Source organism: Podarcis gaigeae (assembly GCF_964106915.1).
Source record: "Podarcis gaigeae genome assembly, chromosome: 6".
NCBI lineage: Eukaryota > Metazoa > Chordata > Lepidosauria > Squamata > Lacertidae > Podarcis > Podarcis gaigeae.
The window spans coordinates 7,497,219-7,525,029 of record NC_139682.1 but is presented as its reverse complement, the minus strand read 5'-3'; the positions used below and the strand labels follow the sequence as shown (position 1 = coordinate 7,525,029).

Here is a 27,811-nt window from a genome sequence, read left to right as displayed (position 1 = left end):
TCATTAAGGTGCTACTGGAAGGAATTTTTTTATTTTGTTTTGACTATGGCAGACCAACACGGCTACCTATCTGTAACTGGTTTATTTGTGTTGACCTGAAGATAGTGAACTTTTTGTTGGGACAACAGTCTGGCTTCACCAAGTACCCATGTTTTCTGTGCATGTGGGATAGTAGGGACTGTGCTCAGCATTACACAAAGAAGGACTGGCCTGTGCGGGAGGAATTGGTGCCTTGCAAAGAAAGGAACGTCATCAACGACCCTCTGGTGGACAGAGACAGAATACTCTTCCCACCGCTGCACATCAAGCTTGGCTTAATCAAGCAGTTCACCAAGGCTCTGGACAAGGATGGTGACTGCTTCACTTACTTGTGCCAGGCTTTTCCAGGATTGACCATGGAGAAGTTGAAAGCTGGCATCTTTGACGGTCCTTAGATCCGTCAGCTCATCAGAGATCCAGAGTTCGGAAACTCAATGAATGAAGTTGAACTGGAAGCGTGGAAGGCATTTGACCTGGTAGTGAAGAACTTTCTTGGCAACAATAAGGCCAGAAACTACGCAGAACTTGTCAACAACATGCTGACTGCTTTCAGAAACCTGGGCTGCAACATGAGCGTCAAGATGCACTACCTATTTTCACATATGGACCGGTTTCCTGAGAACCTGGGTTCAATGAGTGACGAGCAGGGGGAGAGATTCCACCAGGACATGAAAGAGATGGAGACCAGGTATCAGGGCCGCTGGGACGCAGTCATGATGGCTGACTACTGTTGGACTCTGAAGAGAGACCTCCCTGCCGCTGAGCATTCCAGGAGTTCCAAGAAACGGAAGTTCAAGCCCTGAAGTTTGAAAAATGGTGAAGCAACATGCAATTTACGTGTACTTACCTTTATCAATGCCCACCATTCAGTTTACAGTAAACCTGACCTGATGGAGAGAAACGGATGCCATTTCCTGATTCAGCAGTGCAAAAATACCCTAAATCAGTTGTAGAAATCTAGACAACATTCAAAAAGTAAAAAATTGTTGCCCAGTGTATTATTATTATTATTATTATTATTATTATTATTAGTTTGCACCTGGCTTAATTTATGCTCCGAGCCACCTCCAGTCCTGCGCTGGGAGGAAGGCAGGATACAAATGACATTAAATAAATAAAGGATAAATTTGGATTGGACTTAAACTCTCACCGCCAGAGCAGCATGACCCTGTTCTGGATCAGGGTGCTATGTAACTGCATTTTTGCAAAAGATCCACTGAAGAATGACTGGACCAGGCCAAATCCTGCCACCTTATGTAGCCAGGCCCTTAAATTAATGTGTTTGTTTTGCATCCTGCCAAAGAGGAGGGTGGGGGGGAGGGAGAGAAATGTCTTATCTGCTTCAGAATTCTCCTGTGGTGCCATTTGGAATTTTGTCTGCCTCTCTAACTGGGTCAGAGCTGGAAGACCAGCAAGCTCCGCGGCCCAAAGGAAGGCAAATCAAGCTCTGCAGGCAAGGTCAGGAGGACGGATAGAATAGGATCCTCTCCACAGTCTGGACTCTTTTTTACCTTTCAGCACTGTTTTCGCCATCGTTGTCATAACATTCCTTTCCAGCCCCGAAGCACAAGAGAAAACCCTTGCGGTTGTGGATTCCAAGCTAATCTTTTTGGCATTGCACTTCTCTCTTTGGCAAACGAAAAGTTTGCTGTGGAACAGCAAGGTTCTCTACTATTCTAGAGGAGACCTCTGCTGTGGCTCACCTAGGCTGGTTCTTCACTCTCCCATGATGATGATGATGATGATGACCATCATCATCATCTGCCCATCTGACTGGGTTGCCCCAGCCACTCTGGGTGGCTTCCAACACATATAAAAACATAACAGAACATCAAACATTAAAAACTTCCTAATACAGGGCTGCCTTCAGGTGTCTTCTAAAAGCCAGATAGTTGCTTATTTCCTTGACATCTGGTGGGAGGGCGTTCCACAGGGCAGGCACCACCACCGAGAAGGCCCTCTGCCTGGTTCCCTGTAACTTGGCTTCTTGCAGTGAGGGAACCGCCAGAAGGCCGTCGGAACTGGACCTCAGTGTCCAGGCAGAATGATGGGGGTGGAGACGCTCCTTCAGGTATACTGGACCGAGGCTGTTTAGGGCTTTCAAGGTCAGTACCAACACTTTGAATTGTGCTCGGAAACATACTGGGAGCCAATGTAGGTCTTTCAGGACTAGTGTTATGTGGTCTCGGTGACGGCACCCAGTCACCAGTCTAGCTGCCGTATTCTGGATTAGTTGTTGAAATATACTCTGAGTCGAGAATGGATTTCATGCTCTTTATTCAGCTCATAGTGATGAGGAGGAATGGAATGTCTGCTTTATATGCATTATTTACACAATGGGCCCCACGTGATTGGCTAATTCCGGGATTCACCTGTAGGCCAATCAGGTTGCGGATTCACTTCCACCTGGAGCTGGATTGGGTGGCTCCTGTGGACCAATCAGACTGCAGCATTCTGGGTACTATTGTTCTAGGACCAATCAGACTGCTGCATTCTGAATCCTATTGTTCTAGGACCAATCAGACTGCAGCATTCTGAATCCTATAGTTCTAGGACCAATCAGACTGATGCCTTTTGGATCCTATTCAACTCAGTACATAACAGTTGTAGTTTCCGGGTCACCTTCAAAGGTAGCCCCACGTAGAGCGCATTGCAGTAATCCAAGCGGGAGATAACTAGAGCATGCACCACTCTGGTGAGACAGGGCAAACCTTAATCAGAGTTAAGCATGTTGGTTCTATGGGGCTGGATCTATCCCCCACAAGCAGCTTCCTGTGGGAACTGCAGCCTGAATCAAGTTCATTCCTGTCCCACTGACTCACAGTAAAACTCAAAGGGGGAGGGATCTGACCGACTGTCCTGATGCCTTACTATCATCATCTCTACCATCGTGTGGCGTTCCAGTTCTTCGCTTGGAGTGGAGGCATCATCCCGGGGTTGCCATGGCAACCGCAAACAAAGCAGGCCGGCTAAGCCAAACGGGACCAGCCAGTATTTTAGATTATACGCAATTAGGCTGTGGCAAGAAACAATTAGCCATCTGTTCCCACAGGGAGGATTTAATATCCGGCGAAAATTGTTCTCCTCCACCAACGTCCCTCTGCATTTGTGTTGTGGCACTGGGCAAGAGAAGAGGGTGATAACATTCTTGGCTCTCCCGCTACGAGTTGGCCACAGATCCCTTGATCCAATCCTTTTTTAAAAAAATTACCCAGACTTCCTCACCCAGTTCGAAACAGATCATTGGCAACTGACTGCTTTTTTTGTTTTGTTTTTACTGAAAGGGGTTTTAACAGTGCTGTGCTGTTTTCATCATCCGTATTTTGTTTTTGTTTTTAATATTGTTTTAATTATATTATAGGGTTGTTTTTTTTTAAAAAAAGAATCTTTTATATGTTTTTTTAAAGCTTTTTTTGTATTTTATCTGCGTCGTTTTAATTTTGCAAGTCCGGAGTGGAATCTGCTCACATTAAAAAAACATGCTGTGAAAATGCTTTTTTAAAGAAGCATTTTGAAAAATATATTGAATTTGCCATGAGCTCACCATCACCATCTAGTGTCACATTTGTATAATGCACGTAAAATGTTATATTTGCAGCTGTTTAGCTGAGTCCCCAAATCTGGGTAAAATGTGGGGTAAGAATGATGATGATAATAGATGCCCCCCAACCTGGTGGGACTTTACATCTTCCATCCGTGAAACAAGATTTACCAACTATCGAAGAATGGCAGATGAAGATGATGGACTATATGGAACTTGCCGAACAGACCGGGAGACTCCGAGACCAGAGAGAAGAGACGGTGGAAGAAGACTGGAAGAAGTTTAAGGAATATTTGAAAAAAATATGTTAATATTTAAATCCAAAGAATAGCTTTGGAAGTGGATATAGACTGTAGGGTTAGAAGTAGAAGATAGTGTATTTTAAAATAGTATTATTTGTAAGTGATAAAATGTGAAATTATTTTAAGGTAAAGGGTAAAGGGAACCCCTGACCATTAGGTCCAGTCGTGGCCGATTCTGGGGTTGCGGTGCTCATCTCGCTTTATTGGCCGAGGGAGCCGGCGTACAGCTTCCGGGTCATGTGCCAGCATGACTAAGCCGCTTCTGGCAAACCAGAGCAGCACACGGAAACGCTGTTTACCTTCCCGCCGGAGCAGTACCTATTTATCTACTTGCACTTTGACGTGCTTTCGAACTGCTAGGTTGGCAGGAGCAGGGACCGAGCAACGGGAGCTCACCCCGTCACGGGGATTCGAACCACCGACCTTCTGATCGGCAAGTCCTAGGCTCTGTGGTTTAACCCACAGCGCCACCCGCATCCCTCGAAGTTATTTTAAGTATGATTTAAAAAAAGATGGTTACAAATTATGATATATGTAAACTGCTAAAGATGAAGTAAAATGAAAATCAGATTGGTGGGACTTGGGGAAGCCCACTTAACAATGTTTAGAAAAATAAGGCTATGACAATAATTTGTTTGTATTGTTTGTTTTTCTGTTTGTGTTCTTTTTTTGCATTATAAAATGAATATTTTTTTTAAAAAAATAAAAACATCTTCCATCTGCAGATTCCTGCATTGCAGGGGGTTGGGGTCCCTTCCAACTATATGATTCTATTATTCTAACCAGATCAAATCAGGCCTTGTGCTGTCACACAACGGCAGCAGAGCTGACACAAAATCCAGTGGATCCCTGCCCGCTCCGTTGCAAAGCCCTATTGTTTTTAGTACTGTGTAGAATCAATTTTCCTTTAGCGTTACCGACATTCAGATTATTTCCTATTGTTCCTAATACATTTTTTTATTAAAAGTGTTATATTTATTGTGGTTTTTTTGATAGGCTGTGAACCACTATGGGCAGAATTCTGTGGAGAACTGACATACAAATAAATGGATTGTGACGACGAACCCTCTAACCACTGCGGCACCTAACCACTCTTCCAATTTATTTTATTTTATTTAAAGGAATTTATGAATTGCTTACTACAGTATTTCAAAAACCTCTAAGAGGTGTACAGTCCAAAAAGCAAGCGATATATCATGAACACAAAAGCATAACCAAAAATCAATGAAAGAGCAATATAGAAGTGAGAAATTTCAAGCATGCAAAACAAATAACTCTACGACTTTTAGAAGGCAGCCCTTTATAGGGAAGTTGTTTGATGTTCAACGTTTTATTACGCTTTTTTATATGTTGAAAGCCGCCCAAAGTGGCTGGGGCAACCCAGTTAGATAGGCGGGGTGCAAATCATAAAATTACTATTATTGTTACTAAAACGTTCCAAGATGGCACTTGAAACTACACGTTTTTCCATTGAAATAATCAACCCTTTCTTTAAAAAGGTGCTGTTTAAAGGATCAGGGTATTTAATTGACTACAGCAGGCACGTCCAACTACCAAGAGACTGCGATCTATTCCCACTATAAATAAGCTGGCAGTATACCCATTGGATAAGGGACACGGGTGTTGCTGTGGGTTAAAACACAGAGCCTAGGACTTGCCGATCAGAAGGTCGGCGGTTCGAATCCCCGCGACGGGATGAGCTCCCATTGCTCGTCCCTGCTCCTGCCCATCTAGCAGTTCGAAAGCACGTCAAAGTGCATGTAGATAAATAGGTACCACTCAGGCGGGAAGGTAAATGGCGTTTCTGTGCGCTGCTCTGGTTCGCCAGAAGCGGCTTAGTCATGCTGGCCACATGATCCGGAAGCTGTACACTGGCTCCCTTGGCCAATAAAGCAAGATGAGCGCCGCAACCCCAGAGTAATCCACAACTGGACCTAATGGTCAGGGGTCTCTTTACCTTTTTATACCCATTGGATATACCAAAGCTGTTGACCTTTGTTTGTGGTGGAAGAGCCACAGTTCTTGAGCTTTTTGGGGGAGGAATTGATCAGGATCCTGCAATGACAATGATCGACCACAGGCATCCCACGATCGACTGGTAGATTGCGATCAACCGGTTGGACATGCCTGGACTACAGTTTGCACCCCTCCTAGCAATTCAACTACTCTTGCTCAACCACAAAAGGAGAAGACACAGGTGACCGTGTCTCCCTTGAGAGAGCTGCTGCTGAAAGGGAGCTAAGGGATAATAATAATAATAATAATAATAATAATAATAATAATAATAATTTATTATTTATACCCCGCCCATCTGGCTGAGTTTCCCCAGCCACTCTGGGTGGCTCCCAATCAAGTGTTAAAAACAATACAGCATTAAATATTAAAAACTTCCCTAAACAGGGCTGCCTTCAGATGTCTTTTAAAAATAAGATTTGCTTATTTCCTTGACATCTGATAGGAGGGTGTTCCACAGGGCAGGCACCACTACCGAGAAGGCCCTCTATTTGGTTCCCTGTAACTTCACTTCTCGCAATGAGGGAACGGCCAGAAGGCCCTCGGCGCTGGACCTCAGTGTCCGGGCTGAATGATGGGGGTGGAGTTGCTCCTTCAGGTATACTGGACTGAGGCTGTTTAGGGTTTTAAAGGTCAGCACCGACACTTTGAATTGTGCTCAGAAACATACTGCGAGCCAATATAGGTCTTTCAAGACTGGTGTTATGTGGTCTCGGCAGCCGCTCCCAGTCACCAGTCTAGCTGCCGCATTCTGGATTAATTGCAGTTTCCGAGTCACCTTCAAAGGTAGCCCCACGTAGAGCACATTGCAGCAGGTAGGGTCTCAGCCTGCGTACCAGATTTAGGTGATAAACAGCTGCCCTGGACACAGAATTGACCTGTGCCTCCATGGACAGCTGTGAGTCCAAAATGACTCCCAGGCTGTGCACCTGGTCCTTCAGGGGCACAGTTACGCCATTCAGGACCAGGGAGTCCCCCACACCTGCCCGCCCCCTGTTCCCCCCAAAGCAGTACTTCTGTCTCGTCAGGATTCCATCTGTTAGCCGCCATCCATCCTCCAGCTGCCTCTAGGCACTCACACAGGTTTGTGTTTTTAAACCGTCAACCCCCCCCCAAAAAAACCCCAAAACTTTCTTGCATTCTGCAGTGAGGACCATCTGCCCCAAGAAGCCTGTTTGGAGCACCACTGCCAGAAACTGCAGCCACCCAGTAAGAACATCTGGGTTGGGGCATTTCAACTGGAGCCAGAAAAAGTCTCGGGGTGATTGCCAAAGGATCGGTGCCAAAGGGCGATGGCCCTTTGGGGTGGTCCTTTGGGAAGAGACCAGGGACTGAGCCAGTGAGCAGAAGCGTGGTTGTAGCTGGAGGGTTCTGCTGCGACAGACCCATATGTAGGATTGTACCAAGTGCTAATTCATTCCCCGCCTCCTAATTGAACGCAGCATGGAAGTCGCTCGAAGCAAACTCATGCCGGGCGCCTGCAGATGTGCTGTTATCCTGAAAGGACCTCGGCTCGCCAAGAGTGCTCCGAGGATCCAGCGATTTCTGGAGCCAAGCACCTCAGCTGTTTAAAATCTGAGATCCGACACAAACTCGAACCTGTCCAAAAACAACGGAGCAGGTGATACTGCTTACGGAGGCCAGAGCCAAAAAAAAAGTTGGCTTGAAAGCCGCCCAGCATACCATTTCTGAACTTCGCCTCTGTGTGCGCGAGCCAGCGGGGTTATTTCTGTCAGATTTGGATTGGACGGCCCACAGAGCAAAGCTAAGCTGCGCCTCTGGGTTTTGGATTCCCATTTTAGGTACAAGAAGATTGAGCACTTACAGGGTGTTGAGGTTCTTCAGATTCCTGAAGGCTCCAGGCTGGATGGCTTTGATGCGGTTGAAGCGCAAATCCCTGGAAAGCAAAGGAGACTCTCTCAATCCATCAGTCACATGTGGGCTCTAAGAGTGCAGGAGGTGGCGGACATCAGGTCCACACGTGAAATCTATATGCATCTCCAAAACACTCTCTGCAGAAAGCCTGGTACAGGTGTTCCACACACCCCTTACGTGCAACCGACTTGTGCATGGCACTGGGAAATAATTCAATCCAAACGGGGAAATGGCGGGAGGGAGCTGGAAAGACCTTGTGGCTCACGAGGAGATCCTCCCCGGAACCCAAAGAGGATGTCAGTGAGGGCAGAGGAAGCTCCAAAAAGACTGGAGGCCCAGCGGGGCTTTGTTTAGGCCATGGGTAGGCAAACTAAGGCCTGGGGGCCGGATCTGGCCCAGTCACCTTCTGAATCTGGCCCGCGGACGGTCCGGGTATCAGCATGTTTTTACATGAGTAGAATGTGCCCTTTAATTTGAAATGCACCTCTGGGTAATTTGTGGGGCCTGCCTGGTGTTTTTACATGAGTAGAATTTGTGCTTTTAGTTAAAATGCATCTCTGGGTTATTTGTGGGGCATAGGAATTCATTCATCCCCCCCCCCCCAATATAGTCCGCCCCCCCCCACAAGGTCTGAGGGACAGTGGACCGGTCCCCTGCTGACAAGGTTTGCTGACGCCTAGTTTAGGCTGCTCAGCCTGCCCGCTTAACAGCTGGCATACGAAGCAGCGCAGAAGCAGCAGCCACTTCCCCTTTGGCCCTCCAGCCTCCTGAACAAGCTTCAGATCTAACTGTGGATATTTTTGGATACAATATTTTTGGTACGGATTGAAGAGCGGGTGCCAGTGAGGGCATTTAAAGGGTGTTTAGTGGGTGCTCCCCATTTTACGCAATTTCACTTATGCAGGACCAGTGGCCAGGGATGATGGGAATTGTAGTCCCAAAACTGCTGGAGGGCCAAATTTGGCCACCACTGCCCTAGAAGCTTATTCATACCTTATTCTTGGTGTTGTATGGCCTTCTGCTGAGAAAGGCGACAGGGCTCTGGCCTGCACCAGCTCTAGCCACTCTAGAATCACAGAACCCCAGAGCTGGAAGGGAGCCAAGGGTCATCTAGTCCAACCCCCTGCAATACAGGAATCCCAGCTAAAGCATCCATGACAGATGGCCATCCAACCTCTGCTTAAAAACCTCCCAGGAAGAAAGGTCCACAGCTTCCCAAGCTAGTCCATTCCACTTTAGTACAGCTCTTACTGTCAGAATGGGACGCGGGGGGCGCTATGAGTTAAACCACAGAGCCTAGGGCTTGCTGATCAGAAAGTCGGCGGTTCGAATCCCCGCGACGGGGTGAGCTCCCATTGCTCGGTCCCTGCTCCTGCCAACCTAGCAGTTCAAACGCACAAAAGTGCAAGTAGATAAATAGGTACCGCTCCAGCAGGAAGGTAAACGGCATTTCCGTGCGCTGCTCTGGTTCGCCAGAAGCGGCTAAGTCTTGCTGGCCACACGACCCGGAAGCTGTACACCGGCTCCCTCGGCCAATAAAGCGAGATGAGCGCCGCAACCCCAGAGTCGGTCACGACTGGACCTAATGGTCAGGGGTCCTTTACCTTTACTGTCAGAAAGGCTTTCCCAAACGTTTAGTCGGAATCTCCTTTCTTGTAACTTGAGGCCCTTGGTTAGAGTCCTACTCTCCAGAGCAGGGGAAAACAAGCTTGTCCCCTCTTCCATGTGACAGCCCTGAAGTGGCAATGCTCTATTGCCCTGCAAAGCCCATGGGAGCAGGGATGGTGAATCTGGGACCATTACCATTGAGTACTGGCCATGTTTTTTGGGGGGCTGATGTGAATTGGGGTCCAAAACATCTGGAGGTCTCCAGGCTGCAGCAGAGCAGTGTGTGTGTGTGTGTGTGCGCGCGGAGGCCTCCTTTCCTGAACTTCTTGACAAAATGTGTAGGGTTTTTCGGTGACACTTAAAGCTAAAAATGCACAACAGTTGCTGAGCAGCGTGATATTGCCCTTTCGCAAGTGATGGTTAAACCACATCGAATCACAGAGCTATATTCGTGCAGGAATCTTGAGAATCAACCTTTGATTTCAGCCCTGAAGACTCCAAAGGTCTAATTTCCAGATTATCAAGGTATAACGTCTCCAGTGGAGGTGAAGCAAACCTCTTCTCCAAACCGTTTCCCGGGTTTCTCATACTGCAGTGATCAATGCTAATTGATTTATTGCTAATCATCGATCTGGATCTTATCGCTATATCGCTAGGTATTGCTGCTGCTTTATTGTTCTGCAAACCACCGTGGCAGTTCATTGAAAAGAAAGGCAGTTGCAGAAATGATTTTAATAAAAAATAAATATGATGGAAGGGCTGCTGCCGTGCTGTTTTTACCGTAATTAACTGTATGCTTTTAATAGATGGGAGAGATTTAATTCTGTCAATGTTTTTTAATGGTTGTTTTTTCGCCCTCCTCTGTTTTTAGCTGTTCTTATTTTTCTCTGTAACCCGCCTTGAGTCCCTGTCAGAGAAAAAGGAAGGGTATAAATTTATTTATTTTTATTTATTTCCCTCCTTTTCCCCTGACAGGGACTCAAGGTAATAGTAAAAATAATTGGAGGCAGGGAAAGGGAGGATGTATAGAGAAACATAAAAGAGTGAGAAGCCTGGATTGCTGCATTCAATTGTTCAACATGGTGAGGACAATCCGGCTAACCCGATTCAAAAATACACACTCACACCCTGCTCACACACAAAAACAAATTCTCACTACAGCCACACACAACCGCTCTTAAAACCAAGGAAATACAATTAGGAAAATATTCACTTTCCTAATTGTTTCAAAAAAATAAACGAAGAAATTATACATTGACCACTAGGAACGAAACATATGTTGCAGATATTTTCCCACGTTTATTATGCTATTTTTGTGCTATACAAATGACACGGGGAAACTTATTTGTATAACATTATTCTTGTTTATGAAACACGGTGAGGTCAGTCTGCACATGGTCAAATGCACTGCTCACATGGTGGTTGAGCAGGAAATATGGATACAAAAATGTGCAAGAAAACGCATGACAAAGAAACGAAAATGTCTACACATTCCGTTCCTGGAAGTGTTAGGAAAGTGCACCAAAAACTGCGCAGCATGAAAAAAAAAGTTACAAGCACATTTTCTAACTTTTGACACATAAAGGCAGCCCTGCCGAAGCAAGGCCTCAAAAAATTAGTTGAAAACTCATAAATGTTCCTCCCCACGGAAATCTTTAGTAAAAGGCGAAAGATTTATACGATCTGAGGTGAAACCAGAGTATGCTCTTTCCAAGCCGACGAGCCCCGCCACTGCGCGGCCGCCTGCCATTGAGTTTACGGTGATCCAATATTTTCTCTTTGCCCGGCCGCTAAAAACACTTTTAATAGGTGAAAAAGGGGGGGAAAAGGTGGCTCCAATGTTTCTCCTGCGGTAGTAGAAGCCGTTCGCGTTAACGATGAAAACGACGAAGGGAAAACCGGCTCCCTTGCGCGCATTGCATCATGGTCCCAACGCATGCTAAATGAGGCCTTCCCGGCTCTCGGCCCCGCCCGCGCAAAGCTGGTATTGAGGAACCATAGAGATAAGAAAAGATAGATACACGCATATAAACATACACATCGGGAAATGCTGATTTTTCGCTTGGCAGTGGCTTGTTAAATGGGCGTGGCCAGGATTTTAGGGGGGGGCTGGGCTTTGTTAAGGAGGGCAGAACCTCAGCTTTGTGTTTTTATTTATTTTTATTGATTTTTTTGGGGGGGGCAGTGGACCTAGGGCAGTGGTGGCCAAACCTGGCCCTCCAGCTGTTTTAGGACTACAACTCCCATCATCCTTAGCTAACAGGACCGGTGATCAGGGATGATGGGAATTGTAGTCCCAAAAGAGCTGAAGGGCCAAGTTTGGCCACCACTGCTCTAGGGGCAATCTTCCCATGTTAGCACCTTCCAGATATTCTGTACTATCAACCCCCACTGCCCAACTTTCCTGGAAAGGGGCAGGAGAAAGTGGGAGAAAGTGTACGGTCCTTAGGTCCCATCTCCTGCCCTGATTTGTAAAGAACTCATCTATGTCTTTAACAGTCACTACCCACAAAGACGCGGGACGCGGGTGGCGCTGTGGGTTAATCCACAGAGCCTAGGACTTGCCGATCAGAGGGTTGGCGGTTTGAATCCCCGCGACGGGGTGAGCTCCCATTGCTCGGTCCCTGCTCCTGCCAACCTAGCAGTTCGAAAGCACGTCAAAGTGCAAGTAGATAAATAGGTACCGCTCCGGCGGGAAGGTAAACGGTGTTTCCGTGCGCTGCTCTGGTTCGCCAGAAGTGGCTTAGTCATGCTGGCCACATGACTCGCAAGATGTACGCCAGCTCCCTCGGCCAATAAAGTGAGATGAGCGCCGTAACCCCAGAGTCAGTCATGACTGGACCTAATGGTCAGGGGTCCCTTTACCTTTACCCACAAAGAATCCTGGAAACCGTAGTTTGTTAAAGATGCTGGGAATTGTAGCTATACCATTGTTTAATATTGTTGGCACCCGTCTGCCTCGAGAGACAATGGAATAGCGCACCATGAAGGGTGGGCAAAGTCAAACCATTGGAGAGTTACAGCGCCTGCGACGCTCAGCACCCTTTAACAAACTACAGTTCCCAGCATTCTTTAGGGGAAGTCGTACCTGTTTAAAGTGGTATACAAGAGCACTTTAAACTTATTGGTAGGGGCTGGGATGTGACCTTACGCATCACAACGAAAGTCCTGGATATCTGGAATTGACCCCTCTCTGCTCTGTGTCCGGGTTGCAGTATCTCCGCTTCCTTCCAGGCGACAGATTTATTGAGCCTTCACTCTGCCTTGTTGGCACAAAGTTTGCCGGGAGGCTAGGCAACACCGGCTTTTCCAGTGTGCATTTCCCCTGCCGCTTTTTGTTCTGCCAGAAGTCTGAGTGCACTTCGCAGATCGTTGCTCATTCCAGGTGGGACCCAAATCAAAGCTGATCTGGCATTCCGATGCACCCAAACCCTGCCTTTTTTGTGGTAGAAAACTGAAGGGGGACATGCACTGCAATGTGCGGAATAACGAAGGCAGCCAATGTGGTGTAGTGGTTAGAGTGTGTTAACCGAGAAATCTGAGGGCTCCCTTGGACAAAAAACAAGGACACCAGTCAGGAATACCAGAGCAAAACAGCAGCCAGTAGGCTTGGTCTTTTTTTTTTTTTTAAAAAAAATAATATTTATTACTTTTCCAACAGTTTAAACACTACAGAAAAAGAAGAAAGAAAGAAGAAAAAAAAGAACAATACAATACAATACAAAAACACTACTTAACACTAACACATTAGACTAACAAACATAACAAAAACAAAAACACATCAAACAATTTCGATATCTTATCTTTCATTCACTTATTTCAGTGACCTCCTCACACCTCCCTTTTTGTATTCCACTTCTATTTATTGTTTCAGCAATTCCTTTCCATCTTCCTCTGTTTTCTATCCTATAATTATCTTAGCACATTCTAACCTTATTTTTTCCTTTAATACTCCGTTAATCTATTATATTCTTAATTCCTTATAACATTTCTACTAAAGCCATATAACTTCATTCCAACAACCAGTAGGCTTGGTCTTTACTGAAGACTGTCGCGACAGGACTCCCACCTGCCACCAGGTGAAACAAGATGGAAGCCCTGAACAAAAAGAGACCCCAACTTTTATTAGCTACTAATCCCCCAACTACACTCCTAGAACTACATCATGACTATATCATTGACACATCACAAAAAGGAGGGGTTGAGGGAGGAGTTGTGGTGGTAACCTGAGTGTCTTCTCACCTGGAGGGTTCCACCTTCCCCCTCCCCATGAGTACTTTCCAGAGGACAAAGGGGAGTTTGCAGTTTCCTGTCCCCAGAGGGAAGAGCTGATCGCTGCCCTTTGTTCCACTCCATGCTGAATCCACTCTCATATGCAGGTTCTTTGTGAGCATGATGGTCTTCTGTCTAGGACCATCAAGGTTGGCATGCCAACTGCGTAGGGCTCCTACAGACGTGTTGGTACGCTCGAGGGATTATGGCTGCCCTGTATCAAACCTTCCCCCTTTGATAGTCCTTCCTTCATAGAGCAAAATAAAAGTGGAACGGTACAGATCCAATGTACAGGTGATTTTCTGTGAATTTATAACAGAAGCATCGCGTATGTGGTGTGTGAGTTTGTGTGTCGAGTTTGTACAAACTGAATGATTGGGGGGGGGGTTTCCTGCAACAAGTGTCAGACCTTGGAGATTGGGGTTTGAATTCCCATTCAGCCATCAAGCTCACTGGGTGGTCTCGGGCCAGTCACTCTCAGCCTAACCCACCTCATAAGGTTGTTGTTGTCGTGAGGATAATATGGGGAGGAGAAGAAATATATATGCTACCTTGAGCTCCTGGAATAAAAGGGGAATATAAATGTAATGAAAATACATTTCTTTTGGAAGCCGCCCAGAGTGGCTGGGGAGGCCCAGCCAGATGGGCGGGGTATAAATAATAAATAATAATAATTAGCTACTATAATAATAATAAGAAGAAGAACAAAAACAAAAATGAATAAATAAACATTTTTTTTTTTCAATACAGCATTGTCTAACCTCCCTGCAATCAAATCAGAATTTATATGTCCACTGAATAGCTGAGTTTGCCTCCTGGCAAAAAATTGCGCAAAACGGGCCCTGCTCAATTAACAGGTAGTCTGGAAATAACTTGAGTGCTGTCTTTTGGAAGCAGGCTTGTTTTTTGCAAGAGTGCCAAATCCTCTTTAATCGCACAAGCTTAATTCACCGGTATGCGAGTGAATCCCACCTGCAAATCAGCAACAGTCTGGACTTAGTTTTACTGCAGTCATTGCAACCCTGAACCTCATGCAGACTGGCGCAGCCAAAACTGAAGGCAAATAAATGAATGATGAGAGAAACTTCCTAAGTAACGTTAAGTGAATTCCCATCTCCATGTTCTCCCCCCGCATTGCACACACACATACCTTGTCTTTATTTTTATCTGGTTAGTTTAATGCACAGGTTGAACAGCAGGGGAAGAACCTGATTTTAATTAGAAGGTTTAGCGGAGCCAAAGAAGGGGCCAGAATACAGGAGGTGGCTGCGTGCCAGCGTCAGGCTCTCGAACTCCACAACTGCAAATGAATTATTTCTAAGTAAAACATTTTCTGTACTTTGAGGTAACAGCAAGGCCAAAAAAAAAAAAAAAAAAGGATGTATTTAAATGGAAGAGACCTTTGGATGTATAATGGGCCAAGGGAGAATGCTGGGTGATTATGGGCAGGAGATATGCTTTTGCAGGTTCAGTTCCCTATCTGTAAAATGGGAATTATTATTATTATTATTATTATTATTATTATTATTATTATTATTATCACCCGTACATCGGATCTGTACCATTCCACTTTTATTTTGCTCTATGAAGGAAGGACTATCAAAGGGGGAAGGTTTCATACAGGGCAGCTGTAGCACCCTGCTTGTGGTTAACGCTTAGCTGGAATGAAATATTCAACGCAGCAATAGAGAAATTAAAATAATAATTTATTTGTCAGACAAATAAATGAGAGGCACGTGAAGCTGAGGCTCCAATACTTTGGCCACCTCATGAGAAGAGAAGACTCCCTGGAAAAGACCCTGATGTTGGGAAAGATGGAGGGCACAAGGAGAAGGGGACGACAGAGGACAAGATGGTTGGATAGTGTATTCGAAGCTACAAACATGAGTCTGACCAAACTGCGGGAGGCAGTGGAAGACAGGAGTGCCTGGCGTGCTCTGGTCCATGGGGTCATGAAGAGTCGGACACGACTAAACGACTAAACAACAACATTATTATTATTACTCTGCCCATCTGGGTTTCCCTATTCCCCAGGGAATAGTAAGGATCTGCTTAGCACAGTTGTTGTGGACTACAAATACTATCATCCCTGAACACTGACCACACTGACGGGGGGCTCGTGGGAATTATAGTCCAAAACACCTGGGGAGTGCCGGGTTGTCAAAGGGTGGTGTACATCATTTTGAGGGCCTTAATGGAAATTCTGGATGTGCATAAAAGGTAAAGGTAAAGGGACTCTGGGGTTGTGGCGCTCATCTCGCTTTACTGGCGAACCAGAGTAGGGCACGGAAACGCCGTTTACCTTCCCGCCGGAGCGGTACCTATTTATCTACTTGCACTTTGACATGCTTTCGAACTGCTAGGTTGGCAGGAGCAGGGACCGAGCAACGGGAGCTCACCCCGTGGCGGGGATTCGAACCACCAACCTTCTGATTGGCAAGCCCTAGGCTCTGTGGTTTAACCCACAGCGTCACCCACGTCCCTTTCTGGATGTGCATACACAGCAATAATTCAGACGTTTCTGCAAATGGGCTCTGTATGGAGGGGCATGTACAAACCAGACCTTAGTCTACTTCTGCATGTAACATATGAGGGAATAAAACGATAGGAACACAAAAGAGGCTGCTGGATCGGATCAATGGCCCATCTCATCCAGCATCCTGTTCTCACAGTGGCCCTCTCTCTGCTTGTGGTTTCTAGCAACTGGCGTTCAGAAGCCTTGTTGCCTCCAATCGTGGAGGCAGAACAAAGCCATCGAGAGCCCTCTCCTCCTCCATGAATTTATCCAATCTTTTAAAGGTAGCCATCACAGCTTCCTGTGGCAGTGAGTTCCATAGTTTATCTTTCCTGAATCTTCTTTCATCTGTCCTGAATCTTCCATCATTTCTGTTGGCAGGGACATCCCGAAGGCCTTTAGGGAGGTATTTTTATATGCAACGGCCGCAGCTTGGACTTTGTTGGCAAAGGGGTGAAAGGAACAAGAAGCCCCGACAATAACGGACTGGCATTACAAGCTACAAGAATTTGCTGAAATGGCACAGTTAACAAATACCCTGAGAGGCAACTCAAAACAAAAATTTATGGAAAAATGGGACAGATATAAAGCATATGTTCAAAAATACAGTAAAGGTTCACTATCTATGCTGGCATTTTATTGACGCTGGAGTGAGACTGAGTTGAGAAATTGGATATGTATTGGATAATATGTAAAGAAATATACAATAATGAGAGTACATTCATTTGTAAAAAAAAGGATTATATAACGGGAAAGACAGGAAATCTAGTGTTTTGGTATGCATATGATTTTTTGTTTCTTCTCTTTGTTCTTTCTTTTTTTTGTTTCATTTTTTTTCTAGGTATATAGAATTTGTATCTAATTTTTGTATACATGTTGGAAATTATAGTAAGTCCTGTAATGTAATATGACAATGTTTACCGATGTAATATAAGAATGTTAACAAATAAATAAAATGCAAATTCAAAAAAAGAAATAATTCTTTTTAAAAAGAATCTTCCAACATTCAGTTTCAATGAATGTCCATGGGTTCTAGTGCTATGAGAGAAGGAGAAATGCTTTTCTCTTCTTAATTTCTCCATTCCTGGGCTAATTTCTACATCTCACCAGTGTACGATCTATGAGTTACCACCACCTTTCCAGCCGGATATTCCTCGCTTTTCCATATATCCCTAAACCTGGACTTTAAAAACAACAACAAAAAACCACCCAAATGTGACACTACGAGACAAATGGCCGAAGACCTACTTGGTTCGAAAGTTACTGTCTGCACAAACGGTCCACAGCTGTTGCTTTTCTGCAAGCTGTTGGCTCCGTCCTGCCAGATCACATCTGGGCTGCTGTTGCTCCGGAGGAACAGGCCGCAGCCAACACATATCCATCACATATTTTCAGCACTGACCTCTCTGTCCATTTGCCCTTTCTGTTTTGGGATGAAGCGGGATTTCTCATTAAGCGGGTTGCTGGCTTCAGTCTGCAGTGGGAGCCAGGACCTCTGCATGTTCCAGCTGCAAGGGGCAGGACATGCGTGGAAACCAGAATAATATGCGGCCACAGAATCGAGGATCCTGACCCGGCTTTGCATACAAACTCTGAGCGGACTGCTTCTCCAAGGAAGACGTTTAAAAATTGGCAGGAGCAGAGGGGGGGGGGTGTTATGAGAGCAGGGGACAGTGGTGTTCAGACTTTCTCTGGCTTCCCACATTGACTTTTCTGGCAAGGAACTCCCACAGGCATCTGCCACAGAATGGTTGGGTGGTGTAAAGGAGTCTGGGGGATATTTGAGGAGTCACACAAGTCTATTGGCCCATGCTATAACGTTCTGTGTGAACGGAGGCTGTACATCAGGACAGCTGTCCACTGGTGGGTATCTGGATGATTCACGGTTGATCAGCATACATTTAAAGCACCCCTCCAGAAAAAAAAGAACCCTGGGAATTGTAGTTTGTTAAGGGCGCTGGGAATTCTAGCTCTGTAAGGGGTGAACTAGAGTTCCCAAGATTCTTCGGGGGGTGTGTGTGTGTGTGTGTGTGCTCTAAATGTATATAGTACATATGCAGGCTCAGTCCTATAACAACAACAGGCTTTTCTCCTGCTCCTTAGTCAGGCGCTGAGCACGTGCAAATTGTAGTACAGTGGTACCTCAGGTTACATACACTTCAGGTTACAGACTCTGCTAACCCAGAAATAGTACCTCGGGTTAAGAACATTGCTTCAGGATGAGAACAGAAATTGTGCTCCAGTGGTGCGGCGGCAGCAGGAGGCCCCATTACCTAAAGTGGTCTTCAGTTTAAGAACAGTTTCAGGTTAAGAACGGGCCTCCGGAACGAATTAAGTTCATAACCCGAAGTACCACTGAAATTTACATGTGTTTGTACGATTTCACAGTATTTGTACTGGTTTGCAGGTCATTCCAGTGTTTGACTCATGGAGGCGCTGTTGATAATAATTTCCGCCCCATGCTGGCTAAAGTGGGAGGGGATTGCAGGCGCGGGGAACCTAATCTGATGGGATCCTGGCGTGGGGTAAAAAGGTAAAGGTAAAGGGACCCCTGACCATTAGGCCCAGTCGTGGCCGACTCTGGGGTTGCAGCTCTCATCTCACTTTATTGACCGAGGGAGCCAGCGTACAGCTTCCGGGCCGTGTGGCCAGCATGACTAAGCTGCTTCTGGCGAACCAGAGCAGCACACGGAAACGCGTCTACCTTCCCGCCGGAGCGGTACCTATTGATCTACTTGCCCTTTGACGTGCTTTCAAACTGCTAGGTTGGCAGGAGCAGGGACCGAGCAACGGGAGCTCACCCCGTCGTGGGGATTTGAACCGCGACCTTCTGATCGGCAAGCCCTAGGCTCTGTGGTTTGATAATGAGCTATGCCCCATGCTGACTAAAGCGGGAGGGGATTGCAAGTGCGGGGGTCCTAATTCAGACTGGGACCTAATCCTGGCGTGGCGTTAGAGGGGCTTTAACCATTTCCTCCACCGCTGCTGCATCTCAATCTGGCTTGCTCTCCCTCCTGCACCTGCAGTTTGAATTGCCAAAAAAAAGGGACCCATAGGAGATGTTCTGCAAACATCTTCAGGAAACACCTTCTCAATTATCCCTCCCTCCCTACTGAGAAACTTCTGGTGAGCTTTTAAGGAACTTCAGGGTCCCTGGAACAAAAATGTACACAATCCAAGTTACAGCAATCCCTTGGAGAACTGATGACGAAATGTCACTCATGCTAAGCCACTGTCTGTAATGGCTAATTAATATCTGACTTTAACTTTTTAATATAGTTCTTATTGCACGGTTTTACTGCTGTAGGGACGCGGGTGGCACTGTGTTAAACCACAGAGCTTAGGGCTAGCTGATCAGAAGGTTGGCGGTTCGAATCCCCACAACAGGGTGAGCTCCTGTTGCTCGGTCCCTGCTCCTGCCAACATAGCAGTTCAAAAGCATGTCAAAGTGCAAGTAGATAAATAGGTCCCGCTTCGGCAGGAAGGTAAACGGCGTTTCCTTGTGCTGCTCTGTTTCACCAGAAGCGACTTAGTCATGCTGGCCACATGACCCGGAAGCTGTACACCGGCTTCCTCGGCCAGTAAAGCGAGATGAGTGCCGCAACCACAGAGTCGGTCACGACTGGACCTAATGGTCAGGGGTCCCTTTACCTTTACTTTACTGCTGTAAACCACTTTGGCGTTGTGGTTTTTAATGACACAGCAGTATATAAAGAAATAAAATAATGATTTGAAGAGGAATATAATGCATCTCACTATACTGGGGTCCACATGCCAAGTGAAAAATGCATTTTTTGGTAAACTTTTTGAGGTTTTTCTTTTCTCCCCCCTTTTTTTTACATTCAATTGGTGTTTCATTGTATGAAATAAATAACTAAGCGTACTGCTCAGTCTGCTGCCCAGGTGCTTCGGAATGATGGGCAACTACAAGGCCTTCTTGGGGTGCCTTATTCTTTAAATCAGACCTGGTCTAGACAGCACTTTGTAAATAAATGATAATAATGAAAGCCAGTGTGGCATAATGGTTAGGGTGTTCGGCTAGGGCCCAGGAGACCAGGGTTCGAATCCACACTCGGCCATGAGGCTCACTGGGTGACCTTAGGCTAGTCACCATCTCTTAGCCTAACCTACCTCACAGGGTTGTTGCGAGGGTGAAATGGGGAGAACCGTGTACACCCCCCTTGAGATCTTCGGAAGATAAAGGTGGTATATAAATGAAAAAACAAATGGAAATCTTCAAACAGAGGACTTACCCCTGACAGCCTTTTGTAAAGGGTAAAGGTAAAGGAACCCCTGACCGTTAGGTCCAGTTGTGGCCGACTCTGAGGTTGTTTGCAGTGCTCATCTCGCTTTACTGGCCGAGGGAGCCTGCGTATAGCTTCTGGGTCATGTGGCCAGCATGACTAAGCTGCTTCTGGCGAACCAGAGCAGCGCACGGAAATGCCGTTTACCTTCCCGCCAGAGTAGTATCTATTTATCTACTTGCACTTTGACGTGCTTTCGAACTGCTAGGTTGGCAGGAGCAGGGACTGAGCAACAGGAACTCACCCCGTCACTGGGATTCGAACCACCAGCCTTCTGATTGGCAAGTCCTAGGCTCTTGTGGTTTAACCCACAGCAACACCCGCGTCCCTACAACAGCCTTTTGTAAACAGTGTTTAATGCTGATTCGATAGATCAGCAAAATGTGCGGTTGGCATTGGGGTCAAGTTCGCCTCCCCTACTGTTCAGGGCTATTGCTTCTCCCAACATACAGAAGGGCTGTGGCTCAGTGGTAGGGCATCTGCCCTGCATGCAGAACATCCCAAGTTCGGTCCCCAGCGTCTCCAGACAGAGCTGGAAAAAACTCCCTGCCAGAAAATTCTAGGGAGCTGCTGCCAGCCCGTGTAGGCAGTACCAAGCTAGATTGACCAATTGGCTGAGACTGCATAAGGCAGAGTTTCCTGTATTTAAAGAGAGGACTGAGATGCTACACAAACCTTGAACCAAAAAATGCAAAACAAGAAAGTCCACAGTCACATCTATGCCAGGAGCATGTGGAAGAACACTTGGTAGCTTGAAACGTGCGCCTTACAGCTAATGTTTCTGAAAAAGGGCTGGCAGACGCCCTGGATGTGGCTTCCCTGATACTATACTATGGACCTTTTTGTTCATTTAGCTGAAAACAAGCGTACCTACTTTCCTTCTGTCAGATGTTGGTCGGCAATAGAAATGCACTCCCGCCCCCTACCCTGTGCTTTCATCCTGGGAGTTTGAGACTCAAACCCAGACTTGCTAAGGCAACTTCCTTCCTCTCCAGCCGTGTCAGTTTCACCCATTGCTCCCCTCTCCCAGCCACTTTGCATGGACTTCCTCAGCTACACACACACACACACACACACACACACACACACACACACACGTCACACCCAATCCAGTGGACATTTGGGAATTTTGCAGATTTACACACAGGTACCCCTGTATATTTCTGCTGAAGTTGGTTCAATGAGGACTGTGTTCATTCGCTCTGTCTGCACCCCACCCTCCGAACGTTAAGCTGCGGCTTAAAGATAAAGGAAACTGGAACATTGAAAGTGCAAAGAAGTTTAGAAAGCACATGTGTTTGCTTTTAGAAATGCAAGACTGGTGTTATGTTGAACGAATGAACACACACACACACACACAGAGCAGTTTTCCACTTTCCGCAGGAGGGATAGGCTATTCTGATGATAGGATTTTACCCAACACCAGCCCGGCAGCATCAAAACTTTGGGCACAATCTTCCCAAAAGTTCTTTACAAGGAGATGCATTTAAATATATGGGAGATGCACAAGGGCATCTGTCACAGAATTATAGAGTTGGAATGGCCCCAAAGGAGCATCTAAGTCCAACATCCAGCAATGCAGGAATCACAGCTGTGTCGTTTTCACGTGAAACTGTCTACCTTCAACTCACACAAACGCAGACAAACACACTCCAAGGAACAAGGGAGAGGAGGGACTCCCCCAGCTGACATCTCATTTCAGGTTGCTAAGATGAGGCCACCTGCTTGGGCCCCCCACTTTTAAATCCCCACATTTGAAAGCATATGAGCGAGGGACTGTGACCAGGATATGGAGTAAGCACTTGGAAGGAAATAGATGCTCTGAACAAACGAATCCCAAGCCACCTTTCAAGTCACATAAAGATCCACTTCCACGCTAAAAGTGCATGCTATATTATAACATCCTCCAAACATCTCCTTTCTGCAAATCCTTTGCTTAACTACCCCCACCCCGGGGTCTGCAGCAAAACCTAAACATGGTGAGTGCATTTCTGCACATTCTTCCCTTGTTAAGCTCTGACTTCCCTCCTTTCCATGTGAAACGGCAGACTGTAAACTCCTTGGAGACAGAGACCTTTTCTTTTCCTGCTTCTGCTCTCAAGTGCATGAACTGTGCCGTAGGAATAATATTGCTTTTGCTCATTCCCCGTTTGCAGAATTCTTTTCTGCAAAGCAACTTCCAGTGCTTTGTAACCAATAACACACACACACACACACACACACACACACACACACACACACACCACAACCTTGGGGAACTTATAATTTCCAATAGTTTCTCCAGAAATGTGAATGTCTTGGGTGCCACAACAACTCCCCAAAGTAGGTCCACTCTCCCATGTAGAGGCAAGGAACTGCAACCACGAGACAGTAATTTGCCCAAGGCCACACTGCGTGTCTGTGGCAGAGGTGGAACTTGACCTTCCCACCTTCCGGATCCCAAACCCGGCTCTAGCGGCACTCCGCTAAACTGGCGCACACAGTTTAACACCCAGAGGAGAATCGCCAAAGGAAAGTGGTACTTACAGGACATTGGTCTGTGGTGGGACTTCAGGGATGGTTTCAAGCATCAAATGCATGCATCTGACTGTGGTCCTGAAGCATAAGCACCGGCTGGGGCAGGAGCTGGCTGAGACAGGTAAGAGAAGCACCAGGTAGATGCTGGGGAGGAGGCCTGCGGCTCTGCCCAGCATGGTGTTTGCAGGGATGTTAAGTTCCCCAGATTCTGAGCTGCAAAGAAGCAGACGGAAATCTCCCAGCCTTGAGGGACGGGGAGGAGGAGAAGGGGGGAGGACGGAGGAGGTGGGGACACACACGGACATATGTTTCCAATTAAGTTAAGGCACTCTGACAGGCCAACTCCCACCCTCCCAGCTTACGATGCACATACAACATCCGAAAATCAAACTGCGACCCCAGTTGGGCTCTGCTCTCCACAGCAGATTCCTCATTAATTCTGCCTTGGCTCCCAGCCTGATTAGCAGGAACTCTTCGTTTTCCCTGGGTGGCAGGCGGGGTCTCAGGACCCAAAGATCAGCAAGGGGGTGGTGGGATAGGACAGAGAAGCCTGCTTTGCAGAGGGGGCTTGGAGACCCAGCCGTTGTTTCTAAAGAGATGCAATGGTGGAAGGGCAAAGGCACCACCCCCCTTGGAGCACAGATGTAGCAGACTCTAGAGACACTGCTAATGGCTGGTGTACTCTTTCACCAGAGCATCACCAACAAAAAGAAGCACTTTCCACAAGGGCTTGCATCCTGCAGGTGCACCAAACTGCTATGACATGGGGGGGCGTACCTGTCTCTAGGCTAAGCAGGGTCCAGACAGGTTAGTACTTGGAGGGGAGACCTCCTGGGAGTGCCTGGTGCTGTAGGGGTGGTGAGGAACCTCTGGTCCTCCAGATGTTGTTGGAATCCACCTCCCACAAACCCCAACCAGCACAACCAATGGTCAGGGTTGATGGCAACACCAGACCAGCAGCATCTAGAGTGCCATCGGTTTTTCAAACCTGGGCTAGGGGTTCATTAGGCCGAACCACTGAAACCGCCATGTTCAGTCTGATAAGCAGCGATGGACTCTGAAAACTCTAGAGCAAGCAAGACTAGGAAACTCTGGTTCATGGGCCAATCTTGGTCCACTAGGGACTTCAATTTGGATCTTGAGGCCATTTTACTCAAACCACATCTACCTGACCTTCAGCTGGTTGGGAGGACAGGATTAAATCCTGCACTGGCTGCACACACATGTTCCCAGCAGGGAAGGGGTTCCCATAGCCAAGGTAGCAGGATTTAATATCCACTCATCGGGTGGCGGGTGGCGCTGTGGGTAAAACCTCAGCGCCTAGGACTTGCCGATTGCATGGCCAGCGGTTCAAATCCCCGCGGTGGGGTGAGCTCCCGTCGTTCGGTCCCAGCGCCTGCCAACCTAGCAGTTCGAAAGCACCTCCGGGTGCAAGTAGATAAATAGGGACCGCTTACCAGCGGGAAGGTAAACGGCGTTCCGTGTGCTGCGCTGGCTCGCCAGATGCAGCTTGTCACGCTGGCCACGTGACCCGGAAGTGTCTGCGGACAGCGCTGGCTCCCGGCCTATAGAAAGATGAGCGCACAGCCCTAGAGTCTGGCAAGACTGGCCTGAATGGGCAGGGGTACCTTTACCTTTACCATCAGTTGTTGGCAGGGGATAAATCCTGCTCTATTCAAGCTGCCTAATGTTCCCATTTGAGCTATTGGTTTTTGGAGATTCAAGTGTGTATGTGCACTGTTCTTTTCTTTCTTTCTTTCTTTCTTTCTTTCTTTCTTTCTTTCTTTCTTTCTTTCTTTCTTTCTTTCTTTCTTCTTATTCTTAGCACGCTGGGCATGTCAACTCAAGCACCTTTGGCCCTTAACCAACAGTGAAACATGCACCAGTGAAAAGATAATAGGAAGAGCTATCCACAGAGGTGCAAATTTGATACCTGATTTGATTTCATTATTTTATATATGTTGGAAGCCGCCCAGAGTAGCTGGGACAATCCAAGCAGATGGGTGGGGCATCATCATCATCATCTGAGGGCGGCAGGTGAAGGCTCTTGATAGCTCCTACAGGATTCAACTCCCCTGCTCTTATTCTGAAATGGGAGAGAGAATTTCTTCACCCAGTATGTGGCGGGGGGGGGGGGGGGGAGGAATTAAGTGCTTTGCTGTGGAGATTGAAGCCCCATGTCTTTGGTTGGAAGGTGGGGAGGAACGTGCTCCTAGATGTTTATCCATGCAAGAACCATCAGGCTCTACCCAGATTCCATCTTGGCTCCAGACTAACTGACCATGCCCATCCCGGGTTCCATGGTGGGCTTTGGGCTCTAAATGTTCTATGGCTAAGCCAGGCACCCCCTAACTTGGCCCTCCAGATGTTTTGGGGCTACCATTCCCATCATCCCTGACCACTGGGGTCCTGTTAGCTAGGGATGATGGGAGTTGTAGTTTTAAAACATCTGGAGGGCCAAATTTGGGGGTGCCTGTTCTAAGCCCTCAGTTGCCTCCACTTGGTCTCCCCTACTCCCCCGCCCCAAATTTCCTTAGAATGCGGTGACCCAGACCAGACAATTTACTCCAGTTAAGGCTGTACCAGTGCCAAATAGAGCAGCCGTCATGAGTTTCAGGGGTTATTCACACTTGGCCAGCCTCTGGCCATTAACTAACATTAATTAATTGTGTTTGTCGGAGCAAAGAACCTCACTGGGTTCCTGGCAGAGTTGGACGCATTCATGAAGAGCATCCCACCATTCATTAAAATTTTCCATCATTTATCGATCACCGTCAATGTTCAATTTGTGATTTATTTTTAATCCTCGTGGAAAATCTTCAGTACTGTATTTTAGTGCAAATTTCTCCTAAGCACGTTTTGTATGCAGTTTTTACTAATGCATGGATTTTTGCAAGTTTCCCCCCTCAACATGCTATTTTTTTCTGTGTTGTCTTCACCTGTATATGCATTTTTGTAAACATCCTTTGGCTGGCGAACGACATCACAAAATTTGGCGAACTACGAATTATCGAAGGTTGGCAGTGCTTCAGTTCTCTGTTTCAAAAAGTGCAAATGTGATTGCTTCAGCTTTCAGTGTGAATTGGATCAAACTTCTGCCCCATCTCTAGTAGTGGCGAGGGAGTGATAATCTGAGAAGGGAGCTGTTGCCTAAGAGGGGTGTGCATGAGATAGCAAATACAGGGTTCCCAGGAGGTTGACTAAGGGTTAATGCAACCATCAGGCCAAAGAAGCCTAGCTGCCCATATAGTAAGGATGTGGAAGCTGTGGTCCTGCAGATTACCAGGTATGATGGGAGTTGTAGTCCAGGGGCAGGCAACCAAAGGCCATGGGGCTGGATGTGGCCCAATCGCCTTCTAAATCCGGCCTGCGGACGGTCCGGGAATCAGCGTGTTTTTACATGAGTAGAATGCGTCCTTTTATTTAAAATGCATCTCTGGGTTATTTGTGGGGCCTGCCTGGTGTTTTTACATGAGTAGAATGTGTGCTTTTATTTAAAATGCATCTCTGGGTTATTTGTGGGGCATAGGAATTCGTTCGTCCCCCCCCCCCCGAAAAATATAGTCCGGCCCCCCACATGGTCTGATGGACGGTTGACTGGCCTACAGCTGAAAAAGGTTGCTGACCCCTGTTGTAGTCCAACAACACTTGGAACAGATTCCCCATACCTGACCTGTAGAGGAATTTGGCGCTGCCCAGATGTTGCTGGGCCAATCAATGTAAAGATCTACCTTCTAGACTTTGAGTACTTACCTGTGACATCAATGGGCCACCTAGCTCCCCAAGGAGCTGGCTTCAGGCACTAGGCCTGTTGACAGACCCACTATGTGCTATAAAGATGTATGCAGACGTGGCATGAAGGCTGGAGGCATCAGGCCTGCCCTGTGGGAATCCCTTGCAGACGACTGCAGTGCCTCGAGACAAACCGTCAGGTTGTGCATCCACAGCAGTGACCAAAGGAGGAATGAGTGCCGGGAGGAGCACAGAGAGAAGAAACACCATGGTGTAGCTGCTGCAGCACAGCTGGATGCCTTCCTCTGCCCCAGCTGCAACAAAACATGTCTCTCCCATATCGGTCTCTACAGCCCCTGCAGGCACTGTAATCATCCACCCGTTTAACTTCACTTACAAAGGGGCACTTCTCCATTGTCTCCTCCTGAAACAGATGGATGCCAAAAACAGCAGCCTAGCTAATTTGCAACTGATCTGGAGAAAACTCTTTTGAAGCCCTCCAACAAGTGTTTGGGTGATTAATGTCATCGGTGCATGATTCTGCTAGCAAATGCAGTTACGATACTTAAGACATCATTTCAATTGAGGATTAAGGAGTCAAAACCAAATATTTCACAGAACAGCTTTTTTCTTCAGTGGCAAAGAAAGTGATTTTCTTTTCTGAGAGCCTTCGGTTATGGCCCACAGAGGTCAAGAAGGGCTGCCCTTGCTCCTCAGCCCAAGAGCACAGAGGACCTGCGTGGTGCATGGGGTCCAGTAAGATGATCAGCACCGTCAATGAAGCTCAATGGCCGCTTTACACAAGCACCTCAAAGCAAAGTACGAAATGAAAAAATATGAAAAACAACATGAAATAATTAACACAAAGCACCATGCAAAGTAAAACCCCAGAGTTCCCTAACATGGGTCTTTAAAAACCACAGGCAGCCCCCCCTGCCACCATCAAAATTTATATGCACTTATACATTCACACAAACACAACCAATCACTGCAAAGAAACATTCCCCATCTCCACCTCCCTGAATGACTCAGTGGATGGGTTTGCTCATGCTTGGGGATTGACTCATTGCTCCACTGGGGATTAAAGAAGGAA

General features: G+C 46.8%; 1 protein-coding gene across 4 annotated transcripts in view; it reads right to left on the bottom strand.

Moving 5' to 3' along the window:
- The window catches only part of LOC310846943 (peroxidasin homolog), a 78,168-nt gene extending 51,324 nt beyond the window's left edge, over positions 1-26,844 (bottom strand). The window contains exons 1-3 of one of the 4 annotated variants that reach the window (XM_083744108.1): positions 26,740-26,844; positions 22,996-23,098; positions 7,721-7,792 (exon numbers count right to left, since the gene is read on the bottom strand). In XM_083744108.1, coding sequence (XP_083600234.1) covers positions 7,721-7,792; positions 22,996-23,048 — 125 coding nt within the window. In that variant the 5' untranslated portion in view covers positions 23,049-23,098; positions 26,740-26,844. Of the gene's footprint in view, positions 1-1,550; positions 1,619-7,720; positions 7,793-22,995; positions 23,330-25,925; positions 26,119-26,739 lie in introns of those variants that run through there. The other 3 variants (XM_083744107.1, XM_083744106.1, XM_083744110.1) reach the window with 3 other exon arrangements.
- Between the last annotated feature and the right edge of the window lie 967 nt (positions 26,845-27,811).